The sequence below is a fragment of the Salvelinus alpinus genome, chromosome 6, assembly GCF_045679555.1.
Source record: "Salvelinus alpinus chromosome 6, SLU_Salpinus.1, whole genome shotgun sequence".
In the NCBI taxonomy this organism is placed as follows: Eukaryota; Metazoa; Chordata; class Actinopteri; order Salmoniformes; family Salmonidae; genus Salvelinus; species Salvelinus alpinus.
In genome coordinates, this window is record NC_092091.1 from 52309966 (window position 1) to 52331050 (window position 21085).

At 41.1% G+C, this 21085-nt stretch overlaps 1 protein-coding gene across 1 annotated transcript in view; it reads right to left on the minus strand.

Annotated features, from left to right (window-relative positions):
• Positions 1-18015, minus strand: part of LOC139579709 (EF-hand calcium-binding domain-containing protein 6) — an 83604-nt gene extending 65589 nt beyond the window's left edge. Inside the window, exons 1-9 of the mRNA XM_071408538.1 lie at positions 18010-18015; positions 17599-17699; positions 17234-17311; positions 15503-15691; positions 10361-10501; positions 6738-6877; positions 5418-5560; positions 5062-5261; positions 363-473 (exon numbers count right to left, since the gene is read on the minus strand). Of these exons, the coding sequence (XP_071264639.1) occupies positions 363-473; positions 5062-5261; positions 5418-5560; positions 6738-6877; positions 10361-10501; positions 15503-15691; positions 17234-17311; positions 17599-17699; positions 18010-18015 (1109 nt within the window). The remainder of the gene's footprint in view (positions 1-362; positions 474-5061; positions 5262-5417; positions 5561-6737; positions 6878-10360; positions 10502-15502; positions 15692-17233; positions 17312-17598; positions 17700-18009) is intronic.
• Positions 18016-21085: the final 3070 nt, after the last annotated feature.

Sequence of the window (21085 nt, forward strand, 5' to 3'; positions counted from 1 at the left end):
TTGTTGAGATCGGTGTGGAAGAACGTGACTGTCTTGACTGATTGAGCCCTGACCTAAACCCCAACGAACACCTTTGGGATGAATGACTGCAAGCCAGGCCTAATCTGCCAACATCAGTGTCTGAACGCACTAATGCTCTTGTGACTGAATGGTCCCCGCGGCAATGTTCCAACATCTATTGGAAGGTCTTCCCAGAAGACTGGAGGCTGTTATAACAGCAAACTCCATACTAATGTCCATGATTTTGGAATGAGATGTTCAACGAGCAGGTGTCCACGTACTTTTAGTCATGTAGTGAATCTAGCTGCTACAATATGCTCATATTTGCTATTTGTTGAGTCACCATGTGACTCTATACTTACTGAAACATTTCTAACAGAGCGAGGTACTCTGACTGGAAGAGTCGAGCCAGTTTAGCCTCCACCATGGTGACTGTGGATGCGTGGCTGATGCTCCCCTGGATATGATGAAACCTGTGTTAAGAAGAAGACATTGGCCTTGTCCGAATACCCGTTCTTGCATAAACAGTACGGCATTTTGGTTCTGCAAATATATTCTGTTTTATAGTTTATGACATTTCAAAAATGTAATACCGGTATGCTTTGTGTTTGAAAACAACTGATAATCAGAGAAGTTGACGCACTGTACCAAAATGAACGAATGGAGTGCCTGGATACAGCACTTAGCTAAGTGCTGTATCCAGGCACTCCTCTTTGCCATATACTACCACAAACCTCCAAGGTGCCTTATTGCTTTTATAAACTGGTTACTGACATAAAAAGAACAGTATAGAAGTACTTTTGCATCATAACCGTGGTATATTGTTTGATATACACACAGCTGAAAAAAATGCTCTTTCAGCCAATCAGCAACCAGGACCCAAACTACCCAGTTTATGGTATGGGATATACAATATGATATCCGATATGATGCGATACATGATGCAATATTCAACACAAGATAGTGGGCACACTAGTTACAGGACTAAGACAAACACAACATAATTTGACACATGTTCACGGCATACAACACATCTTAACACACATAATTTCAATACATCTCGTCATATACAGAGTTGTTCTCTATGTATTGTCACTAGTTCCCACTGTTCAGTAGCCTGATGGCTGTACTCAAATGCAGCATAAAGGCACACCTGCAGGGTTAATGTGCCAATGAAACATGATGACAAACTATACTGAACAAAAATATAAATGCAACATGTAAAGTGTTGGTCCCATGTTTCATGAGCTGAAATAAAATATCCCAGAAATGTTCCATATGCACAAAAAGCGTATATCTCTCAAATGTTGTACACAAATTTGTTTACATCCCTGTTAGTGAACATGTATCCTTTGCCAAGATAATCCATCCACCTGAAAGGTGTGGCATATCAAGAAGCTGATCATTACACAGGTGCACCTTGTGCTGGGGACAATAAAAGACCACTATGAAATGTGCAGTTTTGTCACACAACACAATACCATAGATGTCTCAAGTTGAGGGAGCATGCAATTGGCATGCTAACTGCAGGAATGTCCATCAGAGCTGTTGCCAGATAATTGAATATTAATTTATCTACCATAAGCCTTCTCCAACATAAGTTTAGAGAATTTGCCACTATGTCCAACCGGACCGACAACCGCAGACCACGTGTAACCACGCCAGCCCGGGACCTCCACATCGTCTGACACTAGCAACCCAGACAGCTGATGAAACTGTGGGTTTGCACAATCAAAGAATTTCTGTACAAACTGTTAGAAACCATCTCATGGAAACTCATCTGCGTTCTCGTTGTCCTCACCAGGGTCTTGGCCTGACTGCAGTTCGGCATTGTAACTAACGTCAGTGGGCAAACGATCACCTTCGATGGCCACTGGCATCGAAGTGTGCTCTTCACGGGTTTAAATTCCGGTGTCAACTGTAGATGGCGTCGTATGGGCGAGTGGTTTGCTGATGTCAACGTTGCGACTAGGTGAAAAATCTGTCGATGTTCTCTTGAGCAAGGCACTTAACCCTAATTGCGCCTGTAAGTTGCTCTGGGTAAGAGCATCTGCTAAATGACTAAAATGTAAATAGGTTACGGACAACAAACACAATTGCCTTTTATCGATGGCAATTTGATTGGACAGCGATACCATGACGAGATCCTGAGGCCCATTGTCGTGCCATTTATATGCCGCGATCACCTCATGTTTCAGCATGATAATGCAAGGATCTGTACACATTTCCTGGAAGCTGAAAATGTCCGGGCCACTATCACAGGCCCCTATCAACAGCCTGATCAACTCTATGCGAAGGAGGTGTGTCACACTGCATGAGGCAAATGGTGGTCACACAAGATAGATTTCCTTATATGAACTGTAGCTCAGTAACATTTTAGAAATTGTTGCATGTTGCGTTTATGTTTCTATTCAGTGTACTTGTGTTGTGACCATAGATCCCTAACTCCAGTTTACAGGGTTCAACAACCCAACGTAAATACCCCAAAGCCCAAAGTACACAATGATATGTAAAACCCACCCATCAAGTCCTGTTCACAAGTCTTATGTCAAGCAGCCCCCCAAACACACACATACACACGCACGCACACACACACTTCGCTTAATCTGGGTAGAGATAACCTCCGACATAGGACGGCTGACTTCTGTATGCTATCGTCGTGGTAACTCATCCCCGGGAAAGGGACTGTAAACTAAACTAAGTTAATCTGTGCTAATGTTTGCTGGTCCCACTTTATCCAATTTAGGGTCCTTAATCAGGAAAGTAATACATTAGCCTCTGAATACCCTACTAGCTAGCATAGTGTAAACCTCTGCTGCCTTTTAAACATTTAAGCATAAATTGATAAGTGTGGCACAGAGGAAGGCTAGATGTGAGCGGGAGTACTCTGGGCACGTGTTACTGTAACATTTTAAGAGTCGCAGCTCAAGGGTGCACTTCCAGAAGCCTTCGTAACTCGAACTCTAAACTACATGTAAAAGATACAATCTGTAACTTTGATTAAGTCCCCTCAGGGCATGAGGACGAAATACAAAATCAAATCACACATCCACAAACAAGAACAAACCAGTTCCATTGAACCAGTCAGTGGGTTAGTGCGTAGCCTAATAATGACATCACTGAAGGGTGTAAACTGTTTTTCTGGATAATGAGATGTCACATAAACAGATTGCAACCAGGTAAAGACATTCTGTGGTCGCTAATAATACAGTCGTGGCCAAAAGTTTGGAGAATGACACAAATATTAATTTCCACAAAGTTTGCTGCTTCAGTGTCTTTAGATATTTTTGTCAGATGTTACTATGGAACACTCAAGTATAATTACAAGCATTTCATAAGTGTTAAAGGCTTTTATTGACAATTACATGAAGTTGATGCAGAGTCAATATTTGCAATATTTGCACCCAAAATATTTTGACCCTTCTTTTTCAAGACCTCTGCAATCCGCCCTGGCATGCTGTCAATTAACTTCTGGGCCACATCCTGACTGATGGCAGCCCATTCTTGCATAATCAATGCTTGGAGTTTGTCAGAATTTGTGGGGTTTTGTTTGTCCACCCACCTCTTGAGGATTGACCACAAGTTCTCAATGGGATTAAGGTCTTTGGAATTTCCTGGCCATGGACCCAAAATATCGATGTTTGTTCCCCGAGCCACTTAGTTATCACTTTTGCCTTAAGGCAAGGTGCTCCATCATGCTGGAAAAGGCATTGTTCGTCACCAAACTGTTCCTGGATGGTTGGGAGAAGTTGCTCTCGGATGATGTGTTGGTACCATTCTTTATTCATGGCTGTGTTCTTAGGCAAAATTGTGAGTGAGCCCACTCCCTTGGCTGAGAAGCAACCCCACAGATGAATGGTCTCAGGATGCTTTACTGTTGGCATGACACAGGACTGATGGTAGCGCTCACCTTGTCTTCTCCGGACAAGCTTTTTTCCGGATGCCCCAAACAATCTGAAAGGGGATTCATCAGAAAAAATGACTTTACCCCAGTCCTCAGCAGTCCAATCCCTGTACCTTTTATAGAATATCAGTCTGTCCCTGATGTTTTTCCTGGAGAGAAGTGGCTTCTTTGCTGCCCTTCTTGACACCAGGCCATCCTCCAAAAGTCTTCGCCTCACTGTGCGTGCAGATGCACTCACACCTGCCTGCTGCCATTCCTGAGCAAGCTCTGTACTGGTGGTGCCCCGATCCCGCAGCTGAATCAACTTTAGGAGACAGTCCTGGCGCTTGCTGGACTTTCATGGGCGCCCTGAAGCCTTCTTCACAACAATTGAACCGCTCTCCTTAAAGTTCTTGATGATCCGATAAATGGTTGATTTAGGTGCAATCTTACTGGCAGCAATATCCTTGCCGGTGAAGCCCTTTTTGTGCAAAGCAATGATGACGGCACTTGTTTCCTTGTAGGTAACCATGGTTGACAGAGGAAGAACAATGATTCCAAGTACCACCCTCCTTTTGAAGCTTCCAGTCTGTTGTTCGAACTCAATCAGCATGACAGAGTGATCTCCAGCCTTGTCCTCGTCAACACTCACACCTGTGTTAACGAGATAATCACTGACATGATGTCAGCTGGTCCTATTGTGGCAGGGCTGAATTGCAGTGGAAATGTTTTTGGGGATTTAGTTCATTTGCATGGCAAAGAGGGACTTTGCAATTAATTGCAATTCATCTGATCACTCCTCATAACATTCTGGAGTATATGCAAATTGCCATCATACAAACTGAGGCAGCAGACTTTGTGAAAATAAAAATATTTGTGTCATTCTCAAAAGTTTTGGCCACGACTGTACGTGAAGCATTCAAACCCCCTGGTTTGAATCCAGGCTGTATGACAACCGGCTGTGATTGGGAGACCCATAGGGCGGTGCACAACTGGCCCAGTCGTCCGGGTTTGGCCGGTGTAGGCCGTCATTGTAAATAAGAATTTGTTCTTAACTGACTTGCCTAGTTAAATAAATAAAAAACAGTTTACAACTGGACAAGAATGTCACAAAAAAACTTCAAGGATACAACCAGTTTTGCCCATTGGATTGTAACTGTCTGGCTGTGACCTCTGACCTGTGTTGTGGGTTGGATAGGATCCTGTGTGTGACCCCTTCCTCGCTGCGGTCCTGAAACATGCGGAGGAACTCTGGGTAATGGATCACACCTGTCTTGTTGAGTCCCAGGCCACAGCGAGCCAAAAACAAGCCCACATGCTCCCTTTTTAGATTCAGGCCAAAGATCTTCAGCACCTGCAGGAACTCCTCCAGGCCCACCTAGACAAATGTCCCGGCAAACACACAGACCTAGTTTAAATAGTTTGAATTTCTTTATTTCTTTCTTCAGTTCAATACCAAGCCAATAGTTTGACTAAAAGTGAAACAATATTGAATCTTCACCTGTCTCCAATCCCTAGCTGTCAACAGACTCACCTTGCAGGTCTGGTCTGGATCCAGTTGGTCAAACTGGGATTTCATTCTCTGGACGCCCTCCCTAAACTTGTCCTTCAGCCACTTCTCCATGGCGATGGATACCCCACGCTCCTCCTCCGACTTCGACAGGGCCCTGGGTCTGGCTGAAAGTATAAGGCCATGATGTGTAAAGGAAAAATAGTGGTTTAGTATCAATGAGCAAACTGTAAAATGCCCCACTGGCACGCAGAAATTATCATTTCAGCTACGGACACATGGCCCTCGAAATTTGAAGAATTTACATGTACCTAAACTTAACTAATAAATTAATTAAAGAATTTATTAATGAATAATTATTTAAGACAATAAGGCTTGTTTGCATGTGGAAAACCTACAAATTGCACCTTTAATGTCAGGGGAAATTGCCCCTTATTTCCCAACTGTGGATTGCATATTAACCCAGTCATACCTTGGAGAGTAACAGCTTCAATATCATAGGGGTTATGAGGTACTCAGATTAGAAGAATATCCAACATCAATCACTTAAAATGATACATATTAATTTAGGGGACTTTGAATGGATTAAAGATGTAGAACTGTGCAGTATTTTATAAGGGTGAGGTGCCTTTGACTGGTATGATACTACAGTGCCCTCTATAGGTAACTCTTGGTCACAGCAATCACTAACTGTTTTTTCTCTCGATGTAATGTTTGATAATAGTACTGATAATATGGTCATTTAGCAGATGCTTCTATCCATGCAACATACGAAAGGGCCACCTACATTAAGTGTGTTACACTACGGGATTCAAAGGCACAACCCTGGTGTTGCAAGAGCCATGCTCCAACCCACTGAAACGTTGACAGATGTTTGTACATGCAATAGTTAATACTTACTTAAAAACGTAATACTTAAAGTGATGCTCCAGAACTTTTGTATAATTTCAGACAGCAGTTTTGAAAGTGGTGCTCACGAGCCAAAACGGGTTCCCGTTTTTTGTGTACTACGTCATCCAATTGTATACAATGTAATCCATTTCGTCTGATATGTTACGTCTACAACAACAAAAAATTGTCTGTGTGTGTGTGCAATTCATATGATATGTTATGAATTCAATTAGTAAAATATGTTACGAATTTGTTGTGCTTAAGATCCCGGACTGCATCTTTAAGTTTATGCAAAAACGTAATACTTCAGTCAAAACTTTAGTAAATACTGAAGTTTAAGTAACAACAAAATAAGAGACATTACCAAATGTGGTGAACAGCATCACATCTTTTGACTCATACCGTTTCTGATGTAATATGAAGAGATGCAGAATGTCTTTCCTTTGTTCTTACCTTTGGTGTCTTCACCATTGATAGAAGATGAAACTTGATGATCATTATTATCATTGGTGTCTGAGGTCTTTCTCTGGCTCAGTCCAAGTTTCCTTAGCAAACCTCTCACTTTCACGGCTCCAAGTCCTTCGCTGTCAAATCTGTTCATCAACATATTTTTCTAAAATCATACAATGAGGTGTACCACTACAGTTTTCCTCATACAATGCACACAGACAGTACATGAATACATAAAGGAAATACTGAACATGCATACATGTATATGGTGAACATTGGAATTGAAGTCACTCAGTATATGAAGTGGTTTGAATATATACAGTACCAGTCAAAAGTTGGGACACACCTACTCATTCAAGGGTTTTTCTTTATTTTTACTATTTTCTACATTGTAGAATAATAGTGAAGACATCAAAACTATGAAATAACTCATATTGAATCATGTAGTAACCAAAAAAGTGTTAAACAAATACAAATATAGTTTAGATTTTAAATTCTTCAAAGTAGCCACCCTTTGCCTTGATGACAGCTTTGCACACTCTTGGCATTATCTAAACTATCTTCACCTGGAAAGCTTTTCCAACAGTCTTGAAGGAGTTTGCACATATTCTGAGCACTTGTTGGCTGCTTTTCCTTCACTCTGCGGTTCAACTCATCCCAAACCCTCTCAATTGGGTTGAGGTCGGGTGATTATGGAGGCCAGGTCATCTGATGCAGCGCTCCATCAATCTCCTTCTTGGTCAAATAGCTCTTATACAGCATGAAGTGTGTTGGGTCATTGTCCTGTTGAAAAACAATTGATAGTCCCACTAAGTGCAAACCAGATGGGATGGCGTATTGCTGCAGAATGCTGTGGTAGCCATGCTGGTTAAGTGTGCCTTGAATTGTAAATAAATCACAGACAGTGTCACCAGCAAAGCACCCCCCACCATCCCACCTCCTCCTCCATGCTTCACGGTGGGAACCACACATGCGGCGATCATCCATTCACCTACTCTGCGTCTCACAAAGACACGGCGGTTGGAACCAAAAATCTCAAATTTGGACTCATCAAACCAAAGGACAGATTTCCACCTGTCTAATGTCCATTGCTGGTGTTTCTTGGCCCAATCAAGTCTCTTCTTATTATTGGTGTCCTTTAATAGTGGTTTCTTTGCAGCAATTCGACCATGAAGACCTAATTCACGCAGTCTCCTCTAAACAGTTGATGTTGAGGTGTCTGTTACTTGAACTCCATGAAGCATTTATTTGGGCTGCAATTTCTGAAGCTGGAAACTCTAATGAACTTATCCTCTGCAGCAGAGGTAACTCTAGGTCTTCCTTTCCTGTGACGGTCCTCATGTGAGCCAGTTTCATAATAGCACTTTATGGTTTTTGCGACTGCACTTGAAGAAACTTTCAAAGTTCTTGAAATGTTCCGGATTGACTGACCTTCATGTCTCAAAGTAATGATGGACTTATGTTTATCTTTGCTTATTTGAGTAACTGATTGACTCAAACGCATTAAGAAGGAAAAAAATACACAAATTAACTTTTAACATGGCACACCTGTTAATTGAAATGCATTCCAGGTGACTACCTCATTAAGCTGGTTGAGAGAATGCCAGGAGTGTGCAAAGCTGTCATCAAGGCAAAGGGTGGCTACGTTGAAGAATCTCAAATATATATTCTACACTGTAGAAAAAGTTAAAAAAAACAAAAAAACACTAGAATAAGTAGGTGGGACCAAACTTTTGACTGGTACTATATATACAGTTAAAGTCAGAAGTTTACATACACTTAGGTTGGAGACATTAAAACTAATTTTTCAACCACTCCACAAATGTGTTAACAAACTATAGTTTTGGCAAGTCGGTTAGGACATCTACTTTGTGCATGACACAAGTAATTTTTCCAACAATTGTTTACAGACAGATTATTTCACTTATAATTCATGGTATCACAATTACAGTGGGTCAGAAGTTTACATACACTAAGTAGACAGTGAATTTAAACAGCTTGGAAAATTCCAGAAAATAATGTCATGACTTTAGAAGCTTCTGATAGGCTAATTGACATAATTTGAGTCAATTGGAGGTGTACCTGTGGATTTATTTCCAGGCCTACCTTCAAATTCAGTGCCTCTTTGCTTGACATCATGGGAAAATCAAAAGAAATCACCCAAGACCTCTGAATTTTTTTTAGAAATCCACAAGTCTGGTTGATCCTTGGGAGCAATTTCCGAACGCCTGAAGGTACCACGTTCATCTGTACAAACAATAGTACACAAGTATAAACACCATGGAACCACGCAGCCGTCATACTGCTCAGGAAGGAGACGCGTTCTGTCTCCTAGAGATTAATGTACTTTGGTGCAAAAAGTGCAAATCAATCCCAGAACAACAGCAAAGGAAGGACCTTGTGAAGATGCTGGAGGAAACGGGTACAAAAGTATCTATATCCACAGTAAAACGAGTCCTATATCTACATAACCTGAAAGGCCGCTCAGCAAGGAAGAAGCCACTGCTCCAAAACCATCATAAAAAAGCCAGACTACGGTTTGCAACTGCACATGGGGTCAAAGATTGTACTTTTTTGAGAAATGTCCTCTGGTCTGATGAAACAAGAATATAATTGTTTGGCCATAATGACCATCGTTATGTTTGGAGGAAAAAGGGGGAGTCTTGCAAGCCGAAGAACACCATCCCAACCGTGAAGCACGGGGGAGGCAACATCATGTTGTGGGGTTGCTTTGCTGCAGGAGGGACTGGTGCACTTCACAAAATAGATGGCATCATGAGGGAGGAAAAGTATGTGGATATATTGAAGCAACATCTCAAGACATCAGTCAGGAAGTTAAAGCTTGGTCGCAAATGGGTCTTCCAAATGGACAATGACCCCAAGTATACTTCCAAAGTTATGGCAAAATGGCTTAAGGACAACAAAGTCAAGATATTGGAGTGGCCATCACAAAGCCCTGATCTCAATCCCATAGAAGATGTGTGGGCAGAACTGGAAAAGTGTGTGCGAGCAAGGAAGCCTACAAACCTGATTCAGTTACACCAGCTCTGTCAGGAGGAATGGGCCAAAATTCACCCAACTTATTGTGGGAAGCTTGTGGAAGGCTACCCAAAATGTTTGACCCAAGTTAAACAATTTAAAAGAAATGCTACCAAATACTAATTGAGTGTATATAAACTTCTGACCCACTGGGAATGTGATGAAAGAAATAAAAACTGAAATAAATCATTCTCTCTACTATTATTCTGACATTTCACATTCTTAAAATAAAGTGGTGATCCTAACTGACCTAAGACAGGGAATTTTTACGAGGATTAAATGTCAGGAATTGTGAAAAACTGAGTTTAAATGTATTTGGCTAAAGTGTATGTAAACTCCCGACTTCAACTGTATATATTTATTGTTTTACATTTTCAATAAATTACTTCACCTTTTCAGCTTTTTTAGGGAAATTTGATTTGACTTCAATTTGATTTGACTTCAACTCTGATGCACATACTTAAATGCAGAAAATGCAGTAGATAATGTTTAACGTTTCAAAAATCATCATTACTTATGTACCACATCGTATTATTCATAAATTACTTATACATATATAGAGAGAGATTTTGAGGGGGAAAACACACTTCTTCCAAAGCTTCTCAAACTCCCGGTCCTCTAAGTTGAGGCCCAACTGTGCAAGACATCTCTTCAGCTCTGGAGCTACAATCAAACTGGTCCTCTGTAGGTCTAGCTCTGTGGGACGTGACTCTATGACCTCCAGGAACCTGTGGTGGGGAGATCCACATCATTTACATTTTAGTCAGCTGTAAGCAGATGCTCTTGTCTAGCTATCTTTGGTCTAGCATTCAGCTAAGGAAAGTGAAAATGTTTCTGTGACATTCAAATACATATACATACTGTGTGTGTGTTTGGATTCATGATGACTATTTAGGCACCAAACATTGCAGATTCTTGGTTGCATTCATATTGCAGATATACAGTACGATCTCTATTAACAAAGACTGCTTCTTTGTTTTCCAAATGTCACTCCAATTAAGTAGTCATATCCAAATATTCAATCATTTTTAGACTTGCATAGACTTCATATGTGGTGACCAAAAAGTAGATTTTGGGGAAATTTGACACTAATACTTTGTAAATGTTAAGGAGATGGATTGGGGGTAAGGCCCTGCGATAGACTAGTGTTCTGTCCAGGGGGTGTACTTGTACATCAAGCTGCCTCACGCTACATAAACAGATAGTTTCCATTTCCAATGAGCCATTCTGGCTCGCACAAATGCCTAGGCTTGTGCAAGGCTAGTTACTTTTACTTACTTTATAAATGTAGCCTAGTGTCCACAGGGTGGTTGCTAGTGTGACTGACTAACAGACATTTTCAAAAGATAACAATACTAGGACGCCTGCGGGTGAAAGCCTTATGGAAAGCGAGCAAAAAGTCCTGTCAATCAGACACATCAGTAAGGGGTAATGGGATTAAAGAGTTCACAACCATTTGACTCTCCCTCCCTCTCTCTTTCTTTTCTCTCTCTCTCTCATCCTTTCTGTGCTTCTCACTCCTCTCTTTTCCTGAGTTTTTCTTTCTTTCTCTCCCTCACCCTTTTCTCTTGCTCTCACCGTTTTATCTGTCCCTCTAACTCCTCTCTATTCCTGAGTTCCATTTCTCTCCACCCTCTTACTTTCTCTCTCCTCCTTTCAGTGGTGGAAAACGTACTCAATTGTCATTCTTGAATATAAGTAAAGATACCTCAAGTAAAGATGACTCAAGTAAAATTGTGTGAAAGTCACAGTAAAATACTACTTGTGTAAAAGTCTAAACGTATCTGGTTTTAAATGTACTTAAGTACAGTGGTGGAAAAAGTACTCAATTGTCATACTTGAGTAAAAGTAAAAGGTGAAAGTAAATAAAATTCCTTTTATTAAGCAAACCAGACTGCACATTTTTCTTGTTTTTTAAATGTAAGGACAGCCAGGGGCACACTCCAACACTCAGACATAATTTACAAGCACCTTATTTCTGCTTAGTGAGTCTGCCAGATCAGAGTCAGTAGGGATGACAACGTGTTATATTGATAGGTTTTTAAAGTGGACCATATTGCTGTCCTGCCTGACCATTTGATATGTAACTGGTACTTTCGGGTGTCAGGGAAAATGTATGGGAGCAAAATTACATATATTTTTTTCTAATTTGTTGGAGTAAAAGTAAAAGTTGTCAAAAATGTAAATAGTAAAGTAGAGTACACTTATTCCCAAAAACGACTTAAGTAGTACTTAGTTACTACTTAGTTACTTTACACGACTGCCTCTTTTTCATGCTGTTCTTTTTTTGGTCCCTCTTTCTCTTGTATTCCCTCCCTTTCAATCCCCTCCTGCTCTCTTTCCCTCACTCTTCCCTCTTTCTCTCCCTCTCCCACCCACCCCCTGTCTCTCACTCCCCCTCTCCCCTTCTCTTTGCTCCAACTGACTAGGAGTCTCCAGGTCTTCCTAATTGGTCACGGGGATTTCTGAACTGGTGGCTCTCAGGCCTTCTCAGCCTCTGCTGGAATGTGTTTATGTGTGTGTCTGTGTGTTTGTCTGTCTGTCCACCACAGCCGGTTTGCCAGTTTGCCCTGACAGGGGAGACACATACCTCCCCGGTCGAGAGCTGCTGATGACAAACTGTCTCTTGCGCATGCGCACACACCCACCCACACACACTCACACATATACACACACACACCATTTGACACCCCGACAATGGCACCAAAGAGAAGAGGTAAATACTTAAATAATCTCCTTTCCCCTGAGTCCTGTGGTTTTGGGCTCCTCTGTCGATAGAAAGGGAGTATGAATGTGCCCAGTGTTTAAAGCATCCTACCAAGTTTGAACTGAGATTGCTCTAAAGCGAGAGAATTGCGTCAGCATTAACTTAAAACAGAAAGGGCCGTTTTGGATCTGCATTGTTTGAATCTAACTATCCAGGGGGTGAGTTTCCCGAAAGCTTTGTAGCTAACTCACCCTAAGCCTGCCTTTTGTCTAGAGTTATCTTTCCAGGGTTAGTCAATCCCCAGCCTTCTTTGACCCAGAGATTTCAGAACTGATGGTCTAGTAATGTAGTTTTTGGGGTTGTGGTACAGTATCTGTCACAACCAATATCACGATTTCACTATGTTGGAATTTAGACACTGCATTGCCAAGGCATTTCTAGGCTGGGGGGCGACAGTACTTCAGCTCTCAAAAGGCAATAGAGATGCTAACTTAACCATCTGCTCTACCTGTCTGACACTTGCAGATCTCAGCCATAACACACTCACACTTTCCTTAAAGTCTGAAGTACAACCCCGGCACAAGCATAGCATGACTTACAATATTTATACTTATAAAACAAACCACAAAATTGGGGGATAGATCACCTTTAACATTTCATTTAGATTGTAGCTTCCATCAATGTAAGTGTCTGCATAATTTCCAATCCCCATATATATTTTTTATATATATATATATATATATATATATATATATCAGTGCATTTGGAAAGTATTTAGAACCCTAGACCTTTTCCACATTTTGTTACGTTATAACCTTATTCTAAAATTTATTAAATAGTTTTTTCCCCTCATCAATCTACACAGAATACCCCGTAATGACAAAGTAACAAGATTTTTTAAATGTTTGCAAATGTATTAAAAATAAAAAACTGAAATATGACATTTACATAAGTATTCAGACTGTTTACTCAGTAGTTTGTGGAAATACCTTTGGCAGCGATTACAGCCTCATGTCACAACTTCCGCCGAAGTCGGTCCCTCTCCTTGTTCGGGCGGTGTTCGGCGGTTGACGTCACCGACCTTCTAGCCATCACTGATCCATTTTTCATTTTCCATTGGTTTTGTCTTGTCTTCCATCACACCTGGTTCCAATCCCATAAATTACATGTTGTGTATTTAACCCTCTGTTTCCCCTCATGTCCTTGTCGGTGATTGTTTGTTGTATGTATTGGTGCTAGTAATGTTCTGGTGTGTGACGGGTTTTGCACCCTCTTATTTTATTTTATATATGTTGGTTTCCGGAGTTTTTGAATTTTTATTAAACTGCTCCGTTTATACCAAGTTCACTCTCCTGCGCCTGACTTCCCTGCCACCAGCACGCACCCTTTACACCTCAAGTCTTCTTGGGTACAACACTACAGGCTTGGCCCACCTGTATTTGGGGAATTTCTCTCATTCTTCTCTGCAGATCATCTCAAGATCTGTCAGGTTGGATGGGGAGCGTCACACCAGTTTGAGGTCCTAAGCGCTGTGAGCGCTGTGGAGCACCATTCATCTTTCCCTCAATCCTGACTAGTCTTCCAGTCCCTGCGCTGAAAAACATCCCACAGCATGATGCTGCCACCACCATGCTTCACCGTAGAGATGGTATTGGCCAGGTGATGAGCGGTGCCTGTTTTCCTCTAGACGTAACGCTTGGCATTCAGGCCAAAGATTTCAATCTTGGTTTCATCAGACCAGAGAATCTTGTTTCTCATGGTCTGAGTGTCCTTTGGGTGCCTTTTGGCAAACTCCAAGCAGCCGTCACGTGCCTTTTACTGAGGAGTGGCTTCCGTCTGGCCACTATACCATAAAGGCCTGATTGGTGGAGTGCTGCAGAGATGGTCCTTCTGGAAGGTTGTCCCTCCTCCACAAAGGAACTCTGGAGCTCTGTCAGAGTGACCATCGGGTTCTTGGTCACCTCCCTGACCACGGCCCTTGTCCCCAATTGCTCAGTTTGGCCGGACGGCCAGCTCTAGGAAGACTCTTGGTGGTTCCAAACTTCTTCCATTTAAGAATGATGGCGGCCGCTGTGTTCATGGTGACCTTCAATGCTGCAGACATTTTTTGGTACCTTTCCCCAGATCTGTGCCTCGACACAATCCTGTCTCGGAGCTCTACGGACAATTCCTTCGACCTCATGGCTTGGTTTCTGCTCTGACATGCCCTGTTAACTGTGTGACCTTATATAGACAGGTGTGTGCCTTTCCAAATCCAATCTAATGAATTTACCTCAGGTGGACTCCAATCAAGTTGTGGAAACATCTCAAGGATGATCAATGGAAACAGGATGCACCTGAGCTCAATTTCGAGTCTCGTGGCAAAGGGTCTGAATACTTATGTAAATAAGGTATTTCCTTTTTTTTTATTTCTAAAAACCTGTTTTTGTTATGTTATTATGGGGCATTGTGTTTAGATTGGTGAGGAAAAAAACATAATTCCATCAATTTTAGAATATAAAATGTATTTATACATTTTCCTTTCTTATGTTCTCCTAACCCTACCACCCCTCCCCTAATGGAGTAAACTAATGGACAACAACAGCTAGGCTTCTACTTCCATCTTTTACATACTATATACATTTTACCTTTCTATTCTCATAGCTTCTACAGATTGTAAATTAAAGATAAAATGTTTTTCTAAAAGTATTATTATATTGTTGATCAATTGACTATGACTTTTCAAATCCCCCAGCATTGCTATTTGCAGAGTTAGCTCCAGGTAAATGTTGCAATTCTTCAGCCATTCCGGGAACTGGAACCAAAAACAAGCTACATATGGACAGTACCAAAACAAATATTCGAATGATTCTGTCTCTTCACAGCAAAATCTTCAGAGCTGGGATGGTTGTATCCCCAATATATATAACATTATATTGGTTGCAAGAATTTTGGATAATCATTTAAATTGGAAAATTCAAAGTTTTGAATCCGGCATCGTTTCACAATATTTAGGGGATGGGTGTCCTCAATCCAGACTTACCTGTTCTGGGCCTGTCCCCGCAATAGGGATAGGGTCTGGGAGGCTGTGACTTTAGCTGGAGCAAGGAGTGGGGCTGTGCTGGGGTCCTGGGTGGGATTAAACCAAGCGGCTGGTCCACCTGCTCCAGACTCTCTTATGGCCTCCCACAGCTCCTCAAAGCTAATCGCTGCCTTCTTCGACAAATGCAGTCTGGAGGATTCAAAAAGGTTATGTTTTACTGTATGGTTCAGTCCAGTGATGGAGTTAACTGCAGGGATGAATTGAGATTATTTTAGATTTGATCAAATTTAAGAATTATTCATGGTTTTCTATGAGGAGTTTTGAGTTATGAATTTAGTTGAAATTGAATTGACCACAACCCAGGTTCATTGGTTTTGTTTTTAGATGACTCTATTACACATGGCAAGTTCATTGTAGGCTAGTTCATGTTTTGTTTCAGTGAATCAAACCAAACATCATCACACATGGTCAGATTTTAGAAAAGGAGTGTGCTAGACAAAACAAATATATATATATAGTACCAGTCAAAAGTTTGGACACACCTACTCATTCAAGTTTTTTTTTTTTTTTTTTTTTTACTATTTTCTACATAGAATAATAGTAAAGACATCAAAACTATGAAATAACACATATTGAATCATGTAGTAACCAAAAAAAGTGTTAAACAAATCAAAATATATTTTATATTTGAGATTCTTCAAAGTAGCCACCCTTTGCCTTGATGACAGCCTTGCACACTCTTGGCATTCTGTCAACCAGCTTCATGAGATAGTCACCTGGAATGGATTTCAATTAACAGGTGTGCCTTGTTAACAGTTAATATGTGGAATTTCTTCCCTTCTTAATGCATTTGAGCCAATCAGTTGTGTTGTGACAAGGTAGGGGTGGTATACAGAAGATAGACCTATTTGGTAAAAGACCAAGTCCATATTATGTCAAGAACAGTTCAAATAAGCAAAGAGAAACGACAGTCCATCATTACTTTGAGACATGAAGGTCAGTCAACACAGAACATTTCAAGAACTTTGAAAGTTTCTTCAAGTGCAGTCGCAAAAACCATAAACCACAGGAAAGGAAGACCTAGAGTTACTTCTGCTGCAGAGGATAAGTTCATTAGAGTTACCAGCTTCAGAAATTGCAGCCCAAATAAATGCAATTTAAAATAAATGCCCTATTAGGTAAATGACCAAATCCATATTATGGCAAGAACAGCTAATTGTATATATGTTTTGATTTGTTTAACACTTATTTGGTTACTACATGTTTCCATATGTGTTATTTCATAGTTATGATGTCTTCACTATTATTCTACAATGTAGAAAATAGTAAAAATAAAGAAAAACACTTGAATGAGTAGGTGTGTCCAAACTTTTGACTGGTACTACCAGATAGGTACAGTGAAATGTGTTGTTTCAAACAGTCAGCCATAGTAGGAGTTTATTCTGTCTTTCTGTAAGGGAGCAAATTAGAGTCAAGTGCCTTTCTCAAGGGCACATCGTCACATTTTCCACCGTGTCAGCTCGGGTATTCGAACCAGCGAACTTTCGGTTACTGCCCCAACGCTCTACCCGCTAGGCTACCTGCCGCCCTATAGAGTCAAGACTTCTATTATGTTTGTTCTTTATACTGTCAACCTCGCTGACCCTTTTACCCAGCACTTTGCAACAAATGCATTTGAATGCACTATATTATTAAAATGTGATATTTATTAAGTTTGGTTGATGTACTAACCGGAGCAGCAACTGGCTGTACTGCTGCAGTGTGATGAATCTGCCCAGAAACTTGGTGAGGATCATCAGCAACACATCTCTGTGAGCATAGACAAGAGAGAGGGGAGGGATCAAGAAACCATATAGGATAAAGGACATCCTGTAGCTGTGTGTCTGTAGGTGTTAATGTATAGGGAGAAGATTTTGTGTAGATAATATAATTGTTTTAAGTGTGTGTGTGTGTGTGTGTGTGTGTGTGTGTGTGTGTGTGTGTGTGTGTGTGTGTGTGTGTGTGTGTGTGTGTGTGTGTGTGTGTGTGTGTGTGTGTGTGTGTGTGTGTGTGTGTGTGTGTGTGTGTGCACGCGTGCGTGTTAGTCAAAGCTTAACCTGTTGGCCAGTGCTTTTCCATCCGGATGGTTGTTCTTGAACATTCGTTGAAGGTTCAAGTGTCCTAACAATTGAATGTTCTGCCTTAGCTCGTGCTCAAGCTGGAGGTAGAACACAAAGATATCAATGCAGTAACTATAGCTCCCTCAGTCTATTCAGTGCATTCATTTGTTAATTCATTTGGTCAGTTGTTCATTCACTTTGTTAGTTCATTCAATACACCAATTAACCATCAGAACATGAAACATTTCGTAAAAATTCATTTTGACAGCTTTGACCATGTCAAAACAATAATGACTCAACATCTCACATCCAACAAAACAGAGGAAGCTAAGTGACGTCCACTAGGAACTATGCTGATGTCATAGGCAGGCTAGCCCTTCCTGCTGGTAGGTTAGGACTTTGACTGACGTTCATCGTCTCTATTATCAAGGGACTTCTTCTGATCTAAGGAATAGCAAGGGAGGGGGTTTGGGTATTAAGATAACTGTTGTGGATCCCTTTTGACAGGCAGTATCCCTGACTGTCTGTGCATTTTTATGTTTGCCTTGGTGTGTGTGTCTCTATGTGTGCACACAGTAGGTGTACTCTGAACACTGCATTGTGCATGAGTGTACAGCATATTATGTACGACTGAACTGTATGTGTGTGTGCGCACTTGCATGCCTACGTGGGCGCATTTGTGCTTTGTCTTCACTATTATTCTACAATGTAGAAAATAGTAAAAATAAAGAAAAACACTTGGTTCCAGACAGAGCTAAACCTGGTCAGCTATGCCTGTCTGACATCTGCAGATCTCAGCCATAACACACTCACACTCAAAATGCTAATCTCTACCTCTCCCGCCTCTCCTCCCTGGGTATGCTGTGTTAACCATTCTTGACCAATGGGGATGAGGTTCTCTGGGTACCTATGGGTTTTCCCTCAGCATGGTCCAAGGACCCCACTGAACCCCCTTTCGTTACTCCGGACCCCAACTCCACATCATATCTGTGTCTGTTATTTAAACTAAGAACGAGACTGACTTTGATGTGGAAGGCGGGCAACACTGTCTGACTTCCTGCACAATCCTGCTGTTGTCGAGCTCATAGCTAAGAAGCTGTCTGTGGTCTTGGAATATATAATACGGATCAAATGGTCAGACTTAGACCTAAATCAAGCATTCCGTTGAGTGTTGAACAGGAATAAGCACCCTTGAAAAATGGAGAGAAGTTGAATAGGAGATGTCAGATGGAGTGAAATGTAGTGAAAAGAGGGGAAAAAGAGACCAAAAAACAGATGAAAGGAGAGAGGCGGAAAGAGGGATGGACAGTACCTGGTCCACTTGGATCCTGAGCTGGGCCTCGGGGCAGGAGGCTGCGGTAGTAGTTCTGGTAAGGATACTGGTTCTGCTGGTATTGGTTTGGCTGACGGTACTGGTTTGACTGGTGATGCTGGTACTGGTTATGCTGGTGACTCGGCTCCCCCTGCTCTCTGGTGCCACCCGCTGACCTATCCAAAGCACAACCACATTCACAGCATACCAGGATCATGACCACTCCTGATAAGTGCAAACTCTGTTTAATTGCATTGCAGTTCACCAGTCCTAATTTAAACACATTAATTATAATTATTTCTGGGTATCGGCATTCTCCTGTTTAGTGCACACAGTCACAAAGTCATTGTGGATTGCATTTAGGCTAGTCGATCTGATGGGATAGGTGTAAAAAATCTACCATTTTGAAGTCAGTTCAGGGAGTAATTTGAATTTATGAATATATTCTACTATTCCTTTCAGTTTATTGAGAAGTTATTGAAAATAGTTGCCCTTTTTTCCTATTATTGAATTGGAACTTTATCCCAATCCTGCAATCCAGCAGTTCATGGAATTTGTAATAACACTAGACATTGAGTTTTACTTTACATTTGCCATATTCGAAGAGATTTGACCTAGTAGTCTATCATATCTAGTGGTGTAAAAAGTACTTAAGTAAAAATACTTTAAAGCACTACTTAAGTTGTTTTTTGGGGTATCTGTACTTTACTTAGCTATTTAGATTTTTGCCAACTTTTACTTTTACTTCCCTACATTCCAAAAGAAAAGAATGTACTTTTTACTCCATACATTTTCCCTGACACCCAAAAGTACTTGTTACATTTTGACAGGAAAATGGTCCAATTCCCAAACTTATCAAGAGAACATCTCTGGTCATCCCTATTGCCTCTGATCTGGCAGACTTACTAAACACAAATGTTTTGTTTGTAAATAATGTCTTAGTGTTGGGTGTGTCCCTGGCTATCAGTAAATATATATATATATATATATATATATATAATTGTGCCATCTGGTTTGCTTAATATAAGGAATTTGAAATGGTTAATAATTTTACTTGTACTTTTGATGCTAAAGTACATTTCAGCAAATCCATTTACTTTTGATACTTAAGTATATTGAAAACCAAATACTTTTAGAATTTTACTCAAGTTGTACTTTACTGGTTGACTTTCACTTTTACTTGAGTTATTTTCTATTAAGGTATCTTTACTTTTACTCAAGTATGAAAACGGAGTACTTTTCCCACCACTGATCATATCCACTTTTTTAAAAATAAATTCCTCCCAAGATAATCAACAATTACCAACTCCAATAGCAGAAGCACCTGGCCAAACGTCGCACATTTTTTTGTAGAAGGGCGCCACCGCGTGGAGATTTGGACCAGAGAAACTGGTCTGGTGCTGTTTATGATACTGAAAGGAATTCGCGCACGTGTGTGTGTGTGTGTGTGTGTGTGTGTGTGTGTGTGTGTGTGTGTGTGTGTGTGTGTGTGTGTGTGTGTGTGTGTGTGTGTGTGTGTGTGTGTGTGTGTGTGTGTGTGTGTGTGTGAGAGAGAGACTATTCAACTTTGTTGCGCAGTATTTCTCCATCATATTATTCGTTTAGCTAGAGATCACATTGCAATAGGCTACTCACCAAAGATGGGCAGCCGTGGTTTAACCGGATCAAGGGCTACTGAGACTTCGACTCCTTCGGGGATTGGCTGCGAGACCAGGCTGAAACGGCTCTGCTTCGGCGGAGAATTGTCATACGGATAACCTGTGGTTCTTCTTGTGTTTTGACCTCGGAAAACAAAGTCGAGGCCCCCATCCCGCAACAGCGGCGGTACAACTTCGTCACTCCCAGCGTAATCTCTGGAGTAGCCTCTGAGAGAGAGGGTTTCTGGGTCTCTGAGTATTGATAACGGGTGCTGAATGGCTGGTAGTCGAAGAGAAGCAACCGAGGACAGTCTAGACATTGTATCTGTCATACTTCAGGATAAAAACGGTCGCAAATGTCACATGGTGATGATAGCATAAAATAATCCTATTTAATTATATTCGTTATTATTTCGTCAGCCTATTCGTTATTAATGCTTCCTCCGATAGCTTATGCTACTCTATGCTGAAGTTCCTTCACTGCATACGACGGCAAAGGTCAACTTTTTGTGCCTCGTCTCCAACTCGAATTGGT